At 43.9% G+C, this 12,583-nt stretch overlaps 1 protein-coding gene across 3 annotated transcripts in view; it reads left to right on the forward strand.

The window, feature by feature from the left end:
- Positions 1-12,583, forward strand: part of LOC120018461 (beta-1,3-glucosyltransferase-like) — a 148,950-nt gene that overhangs the window by 45,146 nt on the left and 91,221 nt on the right. For all 3 annotated transcript variants that reach the window (XM_038961681.1, XM_038961682.1, XM_038961683.1), the window contains exon 3: positions 6,856-6,895. In XM_038961681.1, coding sequence (XP_038817609.1) covers positions 6,856-6,895 — 40 coding nt within the window. The remainder of the gene's footprint in view (positions 1-6,855; positions 6,896-12,583) is intronic.

The following is a 12,583-nucleotide window of genomic DNA, read 5'->3' on the forward strand; positions in this document are numbered from 1 at the left end:
TGGGACCTCGAACTAGCATCTCTGTTTTGACCGAGTTTAAAAGTAAAACATTTGCCTGAATGTCTGAAAAACAGGCTTCCAGGGAGGGCAATTTTGGGGCTTCACCATGTTTCATCGAAATGTACAGCTGTGTATCGTCCGCATAGCAGTGAACGCTAACATTATTTTCCCGAATGACATCACCATAAAATATATATTGAAAACAATAGAGGTCCTAAAACGGAACCTTGAAGAACACCGAAATGTACAGTTGATTTGTCAGAGGACAAACCATCCACAGAGAAAAATGTATATCTTTCCGACAGATAAGATCTAAACCAGGCCAGAACTTGTCCGTGTAGACCAATTTGGGTTTCCAATCTCTTCAAAAGAATGTGGTCATCGATGGTATCAAAAGCAGCACTAATGTCTAGGAGCACGAGGACAGATGCAGAGCCTTGGTCTGACGCCATTTAAAAGGTAATTTACCACCTTCACGAGTGCAGTCTCAGTGCTATGATGGGGTCTAAACCCAGACTGAAGCATTTTGTATACATTGTTTGTCTTCAGGAAAGCAGTGAGTTGTTTCGCAACAGCTTTGTCTAAAGTTTTTGAGAGGAATAGGAGATTTGATATAGGCCTTTAGTTTTTTATTTATTTTCTGGGTCAAGGTTTGGCTTTTTCAAGAGAGGCTTTATTACTGCCACTTTTAGTGAGTTTGGTACACATCCGGTGGATAGACAGCCGTTTATTATGTTCAACATAGGAGGGCCAAGTACAGGAAGCAGCTCTTTCAGTAGTTTTAGTTGGAATAGGTTCCAGTATGCAGCTTTAAGGTTTAGAGGCCATTACTATTTTCATCAATGTGTCAAGATATATTATTATGAAACTTGAGTCTCTCCCTTGATCCTAGGTCCTGGCAGTGTTGTGCAGACTCAGGACAACTGAGCTTTGGAGAAATACGCAGATTCAAAGAGGAGTCCGTAATTTGCTTTCTAATGATCATGATCTTTTTCTCAAAGAAGTTCATGAATTTATCACTGCTGAAGTAAAAGCCATCCTCTCTTGGGCAATGCTGCTTTTTTGTTAGCTTTGCGACAGTATCAAAAATGCATTTAAGATCGATACTGCACGGTACTGTCTTTCCAAGCTAGTCGGAAGACTTCCAGTTTGGTGTTGCACCATTTCCGTCCCAATTTTCTGCAAGCTTGCTTCAGGGCTTGGGTGTTTTATGTATACCAGGTATCTAGTTTTTTATGACAAATGTTTTTAGGGGTGCAACTGCATCCTTCTGTTTGTTGTTTTCAATCTTCCCTGTGACCTGCCCTGTCTGGAACTGCAAAGAGTAACAGCGTAACCTACATTACTAGTTACCATGACAAAGACCGAAGCCGGCGGGACTACCGTTGAGGACAGTGGTGTCTCTCTATCACAGGTGAAGGATCTTTTAAACAAACAAAAATAGTTATACAAGCAGTTGTTACAACATCAAGAAATGTTTGTTTTGTCCAAATACTGGTGGATTCAACTAATAAAAGAATGGACGACCTGACCAGAGAGGTCCAGGGCCTGAAGAACAGTTTGCAGTTCTCCTAGGGTCAGCTCGATGAGTTGAAACCAGAGAACAGCAAGATGACAGCAATCTGTAAGACATTGAGAGAGGATGTCGATGGACGATCAAGGAAAAACAACATGGTTGTGGATGGAATTGCAGAATCTCCACATGAGACCTGGATGGAGTCTGAGGACAAAGTGAGGGATATGATCTCTGAGAAATTAAAGATGGACCACAGAAAAATGTAGGTGGAGCACACCACAGGACTGGAAAACCCATCACCGGCCCAGGTGACAAGCCCAGGCCGATAGTGGTCAAGTTCCTGAGGTTCAAGGACAAGGTACCTGTTAGGGAAAGAGTCAAGAACTTGAGAGAAACCTACTTTATATCTTCCGCAACGAGGACTATCCTGAAGCTGTGCACCAGAAGAGGAAATAACTTATCCCAGCCATGAAAGCTGCCAGAGCGCTACGACAGGCTCCTGTCCCACCTCCCTCCCAGAAGCCTGGAATTGAACCCATAGCTAAGCTTGTGGGTTCGTAGCTTTAACCACAAAGCACACAAACACACTCACCAATTGATTAATGACCTGCTGAATGCTTTTTTTGCTCGTTTCCATATCATTTCCATATATATATATATATATATATATATATAGTACTTTTTCTCCCCAATTGGCAGTTAGTCTTGTCCAATTGCTGCAACTCCCGTACTGACTCGGGATAGGCAAAGGTTGAGAGCCATGCGTCCTCCGAAACACAACCCTGCTAAGCCACACTGTTTCTTGACACTCCTTGGAAACACAGTACAACTGGCAATGGAAGTCAGCTTGCAGGCGCCCGGCCCGCCACAAGGAGTCGCTAGAGCGCGATGGGACAAAAAACGTTACGGCCGGCCAAACCCTCCCCTAACCCAGACAATTGTGCGCCGCCTCATTGGTCTCCCAGTCACGGCCGGCTGTGACAAAGCACTAAGGTAACCTGCCTAAATTACTTCCCGACCCGTAGCACTAACGTCTGTAGACATGAAGTGCTTTGAAAGGCTGGTCATGGCTCACATACACACAGTTATCCCAGAAACCCTAGAACCAGTCCAATTTGCATACCGCCGAAACAGATCCACAGATGATGCAATCTTTATTGCACTCCACACTGCCCTTTCCCACTTGGAAAAAAGGAACTCTTACGTGAGAATGCTATTCATTGACTACAGCTCAGTGTAGTCAATGCTCATCATTAAGCTAATGATCCTGGGACTAAACACCTCCCTTTGCAACTGGATCCTGGACTTCCTGATGGGCCGCGAGGTGGCCTTGTCGTGCCAGGATAACAACCTTTTCCCCAACGTGATCAAGACAAAGGAGATGATTGTGGACTACATGAAAAGGAGGACCGGGCACGCCCCCATTCTCATCGACAGGGCTGTAATGGAGCAGGGTGAGAGCTTCAAGTTCCTTGGTGTCCACATCACCAACAAACTATCATGGTCCAAACACAACAAGACATTCGTGAAGAGGGCACGACAAAGCCTATTCCCCCTCAGGAGACTGAAAAGATTTGGCATGGGTCTTCAGATCCTCAAAAAGTTCTACAGCTGCACCATTGAGAGCATCCTGACTGGTTGCATTACTGCCTGGTATGGCAACTGCACACCCTCCAACAGCAAGGCACTACCTAGAGTAGTGCGTACGGCCTAGTACATCACTGGGGCCAAGCTTCCTGCCTACCAGGATCTCTATACTAGGCTGTGTCAGAGGAAGGCCCTAAAAATTGTCAGACTCCAGCCACCCTAGCCATAGAACGTTCTCTGCTACCGCATGGCAAGTGGTACCAGAGCGCCATTTCTAGGTCCCCGAGGCTTCTTAACAGCTTCTACCCCCAACCCATAAGACTCCTGAACAGCTAATCAAATGGCTACCCAGACTATTTGCATTGTGCCCCCTCCCTTTTACGCTGCTGCTACTCTGTTTATTATCTATGCATAGTCACTTCACCCCTACCTACATGTACATATTACCTCCATTACCTGTGCCCCCACACATTCACTCTGTACCGGTACCTCCTGTATATAGCCTCGCTACTGTTATTTTACTGCTGCTCTTTAATTATTTGTTTATTTTTATTTTTACTTAACTTTATTTTTCTTAACTGCATTGTTGGTTAAGGGCTTGTAAGTAAGCATTTCACTGTAAGGTCTACACCTATTGTATTCAGCGCATGTGAGAAATACAATTTGATGTAAACAAAACTACTTTCTTGGGGACCTGAATATTGACTGGTTCTCATCAAGCTGTCCGCTCAAGAGCAAGCTTCTCACACTAACCAGTGCCTGTAATCTGGTCCAGGTTATTAATCAATTTACCAGGGTGTTGACAAACACTACAGGAACAAGATCATCCACATGTATCGATCACATTTTTACTAATACTGTAGAACTGTGTTCTAGCTGTTTCCATACCCATTGGATCACAGTGATCGGCAGTTAGCCTAGTGGTTAGAGCGTTGGGCCAGTAACCGAAAGGTTACAAGGTAAAAATCTGTTGTTCTGACCCTGAACAAGGCAGTTAACCCACTGTTCCCCGGTAGGCCGTCATTGTAAATAAGAATTTGTTCTTAATTAACTGACTTGCCTAGTTAAATAAAGGTTAAATAGAAAATAAATAAAAGAATTGTGGCTATATCCAGTACTTTAAGTGAAATTCATTCACCTCCATCTTTCATCGAATCATATGGCTTATTCATCACAAAACCATTTGATGTTGCCAATTATTTTAACGATTACTTCCATCGTATTCATGCATAAAAAACTAATAGTGCTCGTTCCAATTTTGTAAAGTTAGTGTGGGAGACGTGGATTTTTTTGGGGATCAGTAATGACAAAGCTCCTGGCATTGTTAACTCAGATGGAACGCTACTGGGGATGGTAGCTGACTCTATAGCCACTCCTACAGTATATGTCATATCTTTAATCTGAGCCTAGAGGAAAGTCTTTGTCCTCAGGCCTGGAGGGAAGCCAAAGTAATTTCGCTACCCAAGATTGGTCAAGTGGCCTTTATCGATTCTAACAGCAGACCTATCATCTGTAAACAAATTAACAACAGACTTTCAGCAAGCTTATAGAGAAAGGCACTCACCATGTACAGCACTGACACAAATGATTGATTGGTTGAAATAAATTGATAATAAGATGATTGTGGGAGCTGTACTGTTAGATTTCAGCGCAACTTGTTATTCACCATAACTTGTTGTTGAAAAAATGTATGTGTTATGGCTTTTCAACCTCTGTCATATCGTGGATTTAGAGCCATCTATCTAATAGAACCCAAAGGGTTTTCTTTAATGGAAGCTTCTCTAATGTCAAACATGTAAAGTGTGTTGTACCACAGGGCAGCTCTCTAGGCCCTCTGTTCTATTTTTGCCACTGGCATTAAACAAAGCTGAGGATTCAACCATATAAGCATCATTAACCACAGCTAATGAAGTCACTGAAACCCTTAACAAAGAGTTGCAGTCTGTTTTGGAATGGATGGCCACTCATAAACTGGCCCTGAACATCTCTAAAACTAAGAGCATTGTATTTGGTACAAATCATTCCCTAAGTTCTAGACCTAGGCTGACTCTGGTAATGAATGGTGTGGCTGTTGAACTTGTTGAGGAGACTAAATTGCTTGGCGTTACCTTAGATTGTAAACTGTCATGGTCAAAACCTATAGAATCAATGGTTGTAAAGAGTCTGTCCGTAATAAAGAGATGCTCACCACACGCCAAAAAGCAGGTCCTGCAGGCTCTAGTTTAGTCTAACCTTGATTAGTGGGAGGCAGGTAGCCTCGTGGTTAGAGAGTTGGACTTGTAACCGAAAGGTTGCAAGATCGAATCCCCGAGCTGACAAGGTAAAAATCTGTCGTTCTGCTCCTGAACAAGGCAGTTAACCCACTGTTCCTAGGCCGTCATTGTAAATAAGAATTAGTTCTTAACTGACTTTCCTATTTAAATAAAGGTACAAAATAAGGAAAGACCTAGTTAAGCTACAGCAGGGCGGCTGCTCTTCATTATAAATCAGAGGGCTGAATTTAAATGTTATACATTTACAAAAATTATACATATACAAAAAGTCTCTTGTATCACTTTTTATTAGAAACATTGTGTTGAAAATATTCTAAGAGGCAGGGATGGGATGATTATAATATATCAGAAATATATAGGCTATTCATCTCATATAATGCAGTCTGAGGATGTTTAGAAACGGGCTTCAGAGGAACAGTATGAGGATTGAGAAACCCATGTGCCTAGACTGACTTAACCTACTGAGCCCAATTAAGCCAATGTCTTTTTATCCACCAACGGCACTGAATTAAATCAGCTCTTGATGTATCTTGTCTTCCGATGCATAAATCTGTCTCTCACTGATCACACCCAAATCTGACAACACAAAGTACATGCAAGTGAACAAGCATCATGGAAGATGTCATCCTTTCGCTCCCTGCCGCTTGTCTTCAATCTCAGCATCCTATCATTCAAATGTCTCTGCTATATACAGTACTTGTGAGACTCATATTAAGGTTTGATTAATATTATAGGGAATGAAGGGAATAGGGAGAAGCAAGTGACAGGTGAGTAAAAGGGAGGTGCTGTTGTGACAGGGGTTTAGGCAGCAGTTTAGCCAGGGTTAAGACATCTCTCTCTCTATGAGCTAAATGACCATCTCTGGTCGGTGTTGTTCTAATAGTTCTTAGTGGTCATTTTCTGAGGGAGGGTAATAGATGGCTTTCCTCTTACGGCTCCGTTGACTGTCCTCACCCCTCCCCTGGTCGCCCCGGTGATGCCAAAACGAGGTGCCACACCCGCCTCACTTTGAATTTACGACTTGTTTAAATTGTGCTCCTTCTCCAAAGGGACCTGCTGAGCCCAGGAGGGGAGTAATTGTTAGTCTAGAGGTAGTCATAAATCAAAACATTTCTTTCTCTCTCTCCTCATTATCTGTTACCGCTCTGCTTTTGCTGCACAATTCCTGAGACTTACCAGAACTGTAGGCTATACAGTCTTCCTTCCTCCCCAAAGACTGAAACCTGTCTTCTTCTGAAAGATGGGAGTTGAAAAGACTCTTCAAAGCTGTGATTGATTTCCTCATTCTTCCATGGTCTATTGCAGGCAGCTACAGGTTGACAGCCACGGTGGACGAATTGCTCTCCGACTGTGTCTTAATTGAGCCGAGTGCTGGTTTTGTTTTGCTGCTGGTGTGTTTTGTTACATTCAATTGAAAAGTCAACCGTGCCACTAGGCCTCCTAATAAGTCTTTCTCTCTCTCTCTCTCTCTCTCCTCAGAACCAAGATGCAAAGGCAGTCCTCTATGACAGCCAACCTGGTGAGTCTCATTGATTATTCCCCATTCAGCTAGAAATGGTTCAATAGAAAGGACCACTTTTAAAGTTGCAGTAAGTAGGAATTGATTTAGCTGTTTGCTAATCTAATCCTCTGAAATGTCTCACTTGATTCAACCAATATTGCATACATTATGATTGCACTGAACAATACCTATTTACCTGTTGTTATAAGACAATGTAGTACAAAACGAAAGTGAAACAACGGAACTGCCCACTTCCTGAATCAGAAGCCCATTGGGGGTGAAAATGAAAACCAAACCCAATTGCAATCCCTAGCAGAGTTAGACAAACAACTGGGCAGTGAAATAAGAAAACAAGTTGCTGCTAGCCTAGCAGGGGCTGCTCCAATCCCTCCCCAGCCCATAACACAAATACCTGAATGATCAAATTTCAACCTAATTCTGAAATCAGATGTCAAAGAACCACCACATCAGGGGTGATTGCACAGACCGGTGCACAGTGACTGAATGGCAAGAAATGATGCAAGCTTACTTGAAAAAGAAGGGATGCACTATATCAGAACAGGGGCAAGAGATACAGGACAGGCTAATGGGGCGGTCTAAAGACATAGTCAGAATTGGGCCGTGGAAACCCCCTCGTTAATATAAACAGAGACCCTGAAGCCATATACAACATCCTGAGTGGCACTTTGGAGGGAATCTAATCCACAATTCCATTAGGATACTTCTATGAAACCTTACCAAGACAGTCAGGGAGCTGCTTGGATTATTGGGTCAGACTGAACAAAGCAATTGACATTGCCAATGAGTGCTTGCAAAGACAGGGGAAAAAGAGTCGGATGATCCAGGTCATGAGGTGACAATGTTTCTAATACACTAGCCTGACCCATCACTATACGTGCACTAATAGTGATCAGGCTTCATTGAACAAAGTGATTTCTCTCCTGGAAAAGTTTCTCTCAAACAGGAACATTTCACTGTTACGGACAATTTATGTTTCACGAGAGCCCAAGCAATTCTCCAGTGTTTTCCCAGATCAAGTATGAAGACATTGCACACCTCTAGTCAGAACAGGCCTTGCACAAACTTTTTCCCCCTGGCACATTTTCTGACTTGCGCCCACATTGCCTTCATTGTTGTTTTCCTTACAAATAATAACTTTGCACATGTGTGCGTTCCTATCAAAGTAAGTGCCTTTTTTTCTGTTTATCGTGTTGTCCTTTCTACTGTAGCATACTGTATGCTACATTCGAAAAGTATTCAGACCTCTTTTCCACATTTTGTTACTTTAGTCTTATTCTAAAATTGATTAAATAGTTTTTCCCCCTCATCAATCGACACACAATACCTCATAATGACAAAGCAAAACGTTTTATTTTTATTTTGCAAATGTATAAAAATAAAAATCTGAAATCACATTTAAATAAGTATTCAGACCCTTTGTTGAAGCACCTTTGGCAGCGATTACAGCCTAAAGTCTTCTTGGGTATGACAATACGAGCTTGGCACACCTGTATTTGGGGAGTTTCTCCCATTCTTCTCTGCAGATCCTCTCAAGCTCTGTCAGCTTGGATTGGGAATGTCGCTGCACAGCTATTTCCAGGTACCTCTAGAGATGTTCGACCGGGTTCAAGTCTGGGCTCTAGCTGGGCCACTCAAGGACATTCAGAGACTTGTCCCGAAGCCACTCCTGTGTTGTCTTTGCTTTGTGCTTAGGGTCATTGTCCTGTTGGAAGGTGAACCTTCGCCCCAGTCTAAGGTCCTGAGCCCTCTGGAGCAGGTTTCATCAAGGAACTGTCTGTGCTTTGCTCTGTTCATTGTTCCCTTGATCCTGACTAGTCTCCCAGTTCCTGCCGCTGAAAAACATTCCCACAGCATGATGCCGCCACCACCATGCTTCAACGTAGGGATGGTATTGTCCAGGTGATGAGCGGTGCCTTGTTTCCTCCAGACGTGATGCTTGGCATTCAGCCCAAAGAGTTCAATCTTGGTTTCATCAGACCAGATAGTCTTGTTTCTCATGGTCTTAGAGTCCTTTAGGTGCCTTTTGGCAAACTCCAAGCGGGCTGCCTTTTACTGAGGAGTGGCTTCCATCTGGCCACTCTATGATAAAGGCCTGATTGGTGGAGTGCTGCAGAGATGGTGGGTCTTCTGGAATGTTCTCCAATCTCCACTGTCAACTGTGGGACCTTTATATAGACAGGTGTGTGCCTTTCCAAATCATGTCCAATCAATTGAATTTACCACAGGTGGACTCCAATCAAGTTGTAGAAACATCTCAAGGATGATCAATAGAAACAGGATGCACCTGAGCTCAATTTCAAGTCTCATAGCAAAGGGTCTAAATACTTATGTAAATAATGTATTGATAGTAATGATGGTGCAGGAGGGGATGGCTGCCGTTTTACGGGCTCCTAACCAACTGTGCTATTTTGTGTTTTTTCACATACTTTGAAACGTATTTTGTACATAATGTTTCTGCTACCATCTCTTATGACAGGAAAGAGCTTCTGGATATCAGAACAGCGATTACTCAACTCAAACTGGACAAAGATTTCTTTCTTTAATGAGAAGGATATACTCCTTCTCCGAGACCAGGCCCAAATCCCTGTCATTTGCATGAAGAAAATATGTAAATACAGGGGGCGGAGATCAGGGTGCCTTGTGAGAATTCGTTGGCGAATGGATAAGCCACCTCTACCATCTGTTCTATTGGCCAATGTGCAATCACTGCAGAATAAACTGGATGATCTCCGTTCGAGACTATCCCACCAACGGGACATTGAAAACTGTAATATCTTATGTTTCACCGAGTCGTGCTGAACGACGACACAGATACTTTACAGTTGGCCGGGTTTTCCGTGCATCAGCAGGACAGAAACGCTACATCTGGTAAGACGAGGGGTGGGGGTGTGTCTATTTGTTAATAACAGCTGGTGCATAATGTCTAATATTAAGGAAGTCTCTAAAGGTATTGCTCGCTTGAGGTAGTGTGGTCTACAGCTTATCATTAGATACTCTATCTACCAAGAGAGTTTATCTGTATTTTTTGTAGCTGCCTATTTACCACCACAAACCAGTGCTGGTACTAAGACCTCATTCAACGAGCTGTATAAGGCCATGAGCGAACAAGAAAATGCTCATCCAGAAGCGGCGCTCCTAATGTCCGAATTTACTGTAGGCAAACTTAAATCCTTTTTACCTAATTTCTACCAGCATGTCACAGGTGCATCCAGAGGGGAAAAAAACTCTAGACCACCTTTACTCCACTTCACACAGAGATGCGTACAAAGCTCTCTCTCGCCCTCGTACAAAGAATCTGATCATAATTCTATCTTAAAAGTAGGAAGTACCAGTGACTCGCACAATACGGAAGTGGTCAGATGACGCTAATGCTATGCTACAGGATTGTTTTGCTAACACAGATTGGAATGTGTTCCGGAATTCATCCAATGGTATTGAGGAATTTACCACCTCAGTCACCGTCTTCATCAATAAGTGCATCCCCCTCACAGTGACCATACGTACATATCCCAACCAGAAGCCATGGATTACAGGCAACATCTGCACCGAGACTAGACCCACTCCAATTTGCATACCGCCCCAACAGATCCACAGATGACGCAATCTCAATCGCTCTCCACACTGCCCTTTCCCACCTGGACAAAAGGAACCTATGTGTTCTGAGACTACAGCTCAGCGTTCAACACCATAGTGCCGACAAAGCTCATCACTAAACTAAGGACACTGGAACTTAACACCTCCCTCTGCAACTGGATCCTGGACTTCCAGATGGGCCGCCCTCCGGTCGTAAGGGTAGGCAACAACACATCTGCCACGCTGATCCTCAACTCAGGGGCCGCCTAGGGTTGCGTTCTTTGTTTCCTCCTGTACTCCCTGTTCACCCACGACCGCGTGGCCAAGCACGACTCCAACACCATCATTAAGTTTTCTGACAACACAACAGTGGTAGGCCTGATCACCAACAACGATGAGACAGCCTATAGGGAAGAGGTCAGAAACCTGGAAGTGTGGGACCATGACAACAACCTCTCCATCAACATGAACAAGACAAAGGAGCTGATCGTGACCTACAGTAAAACGAGGGCTGAACACGCCTCCATTCACATCAACGGGGCTGTAGTGGGTCGAGAGTTTCAAGTTCCTTGAGGTCAACCTCACCAACAATCTATCATGGTCTAAACACACCAAGACAGTCGTGAAGAGGGCACGAAAACACCTTTTCCCCCTCAGTAGACTGAAAAGATTTGTCATGGGTCCCCAGATCCTTAAATAGTTATACAGCTGCACCATCGAGAGCATCCTGACTGGTTGCATCACTGCCTGGTACGGCAATTGCTCGGCCTCTGACCGCAAAGCACTACAAAGGGTAATGCGTACGGCCCAGTACGTCACTGGGGCTAAGCTGCCTGCCATCCAGAACCTCTACACCAGGCGGTGTCAGAGGAAGGCCCTAAAAATTGTCAAAGACCCCAGCCACCCCAGTCATAGACTGTTCTCTCTACTACCGCATGGCAAGCGGTACCAGAGTGCCAAGTCTAGGACAAAAAGGCTTCTCAACAGTTTTTACCCCCAAGCCATAAGACTCCTGAGCCTGTAATCAAATGGCTACCCGGACTATCTGCATTGTGTGCCCCCCCCCCCCCCCCCCCCCCAACCCCTCTTACGCTGCTGCTACTCTCTGTTTATCATATATGCGTAGTCACTTTAACTATACATTCATGTACATACTACTTCCAATCACCCCGACTAACCGGTGTCTGTATGGTAGTGTATTGTATATAGCCTCGCTACTGTTTTTCACTGTCTTTTTATTGTTTTATTTCTTTACTTACCTATTGTTCACCAAATACCTTTTTTGCACTATTGGTTAGAGCCTGTAAGTAAGCATTTCACTGTAAGGTCTACACCTGTTGTATTCGGCGCACGTGACAAATTAACTTTGATTTGAGTAAACATGAGAGGACATAATCTCCGGAGACACGGCTAGCTCAAGCACATGGAGCTCCTCAAGGATGCCTAGTGATAATGCAAGTGCTCTTTCCGAAAATGACACAAGTAGGAAAGGGACATCAGTGAGCATTTGTGGTGGCGTCAGCAGTAGAAGTGCATCAGTCAGCTGCTCTGGATGCATCAGATCTACTAGAAGAAGAGCACGAGTAACCAGAGAGATGAAGAGCACAGAAACAGCCAAACGGCTCCTTGAGAACTCGAACTGGAAGAGTCAATGAGTCAAGTGATCGTTGAGCCTGAAAAAAGAGCATCTTGCTGCCCTGATAACATTTTATTTCATCTTTATTTAACTGAGTCAGTTAAGAACAAATTCTTATTTACAATGACGGCCTACGCCAGCCAAACCCAGACGACGCTGGGCCAATTGTGCGCTGCCCTATGGGACCCTATCACGGCCGGTTGTGATACAGCCTGGATTCGAACCAGGTTGTCTGTAGTGACACCTTCTAGCACTGCGATGCAGTGCCTTAGACCGCTGCTCCACCTGGGAGCCCGAGACCTATCAACTTTTGTTGAGGTGTAGGCCTAAGTGACAGAACCCCCAGTGAAACAGAGGCCCAGAGGATAGATCAATAGATAATCTATTGACCTCTTTTAATCGATCTAATTAAGGGAATGATAAATGATTTATTAGAAGGTCATAGGTTATATGTATAAGGGCATATTTCTACCTGG

The sequence above is a fragment of the Salvelinus namaycush genome, chromosome 23, assembly GCF_016432855.1.
Source record: "Salvelinus namaycush isolate Seneca chromosome 23, SaNama_1.0, whole genome shotgun sequence".
NCBI classification, from domain to species: domain Eukaryota; kingdom Metazoa; phylum Chordata; class Actinopteri; order Salmoniformes; family Salmonidae; genus Salvelinus; species Salvelinus namaycush.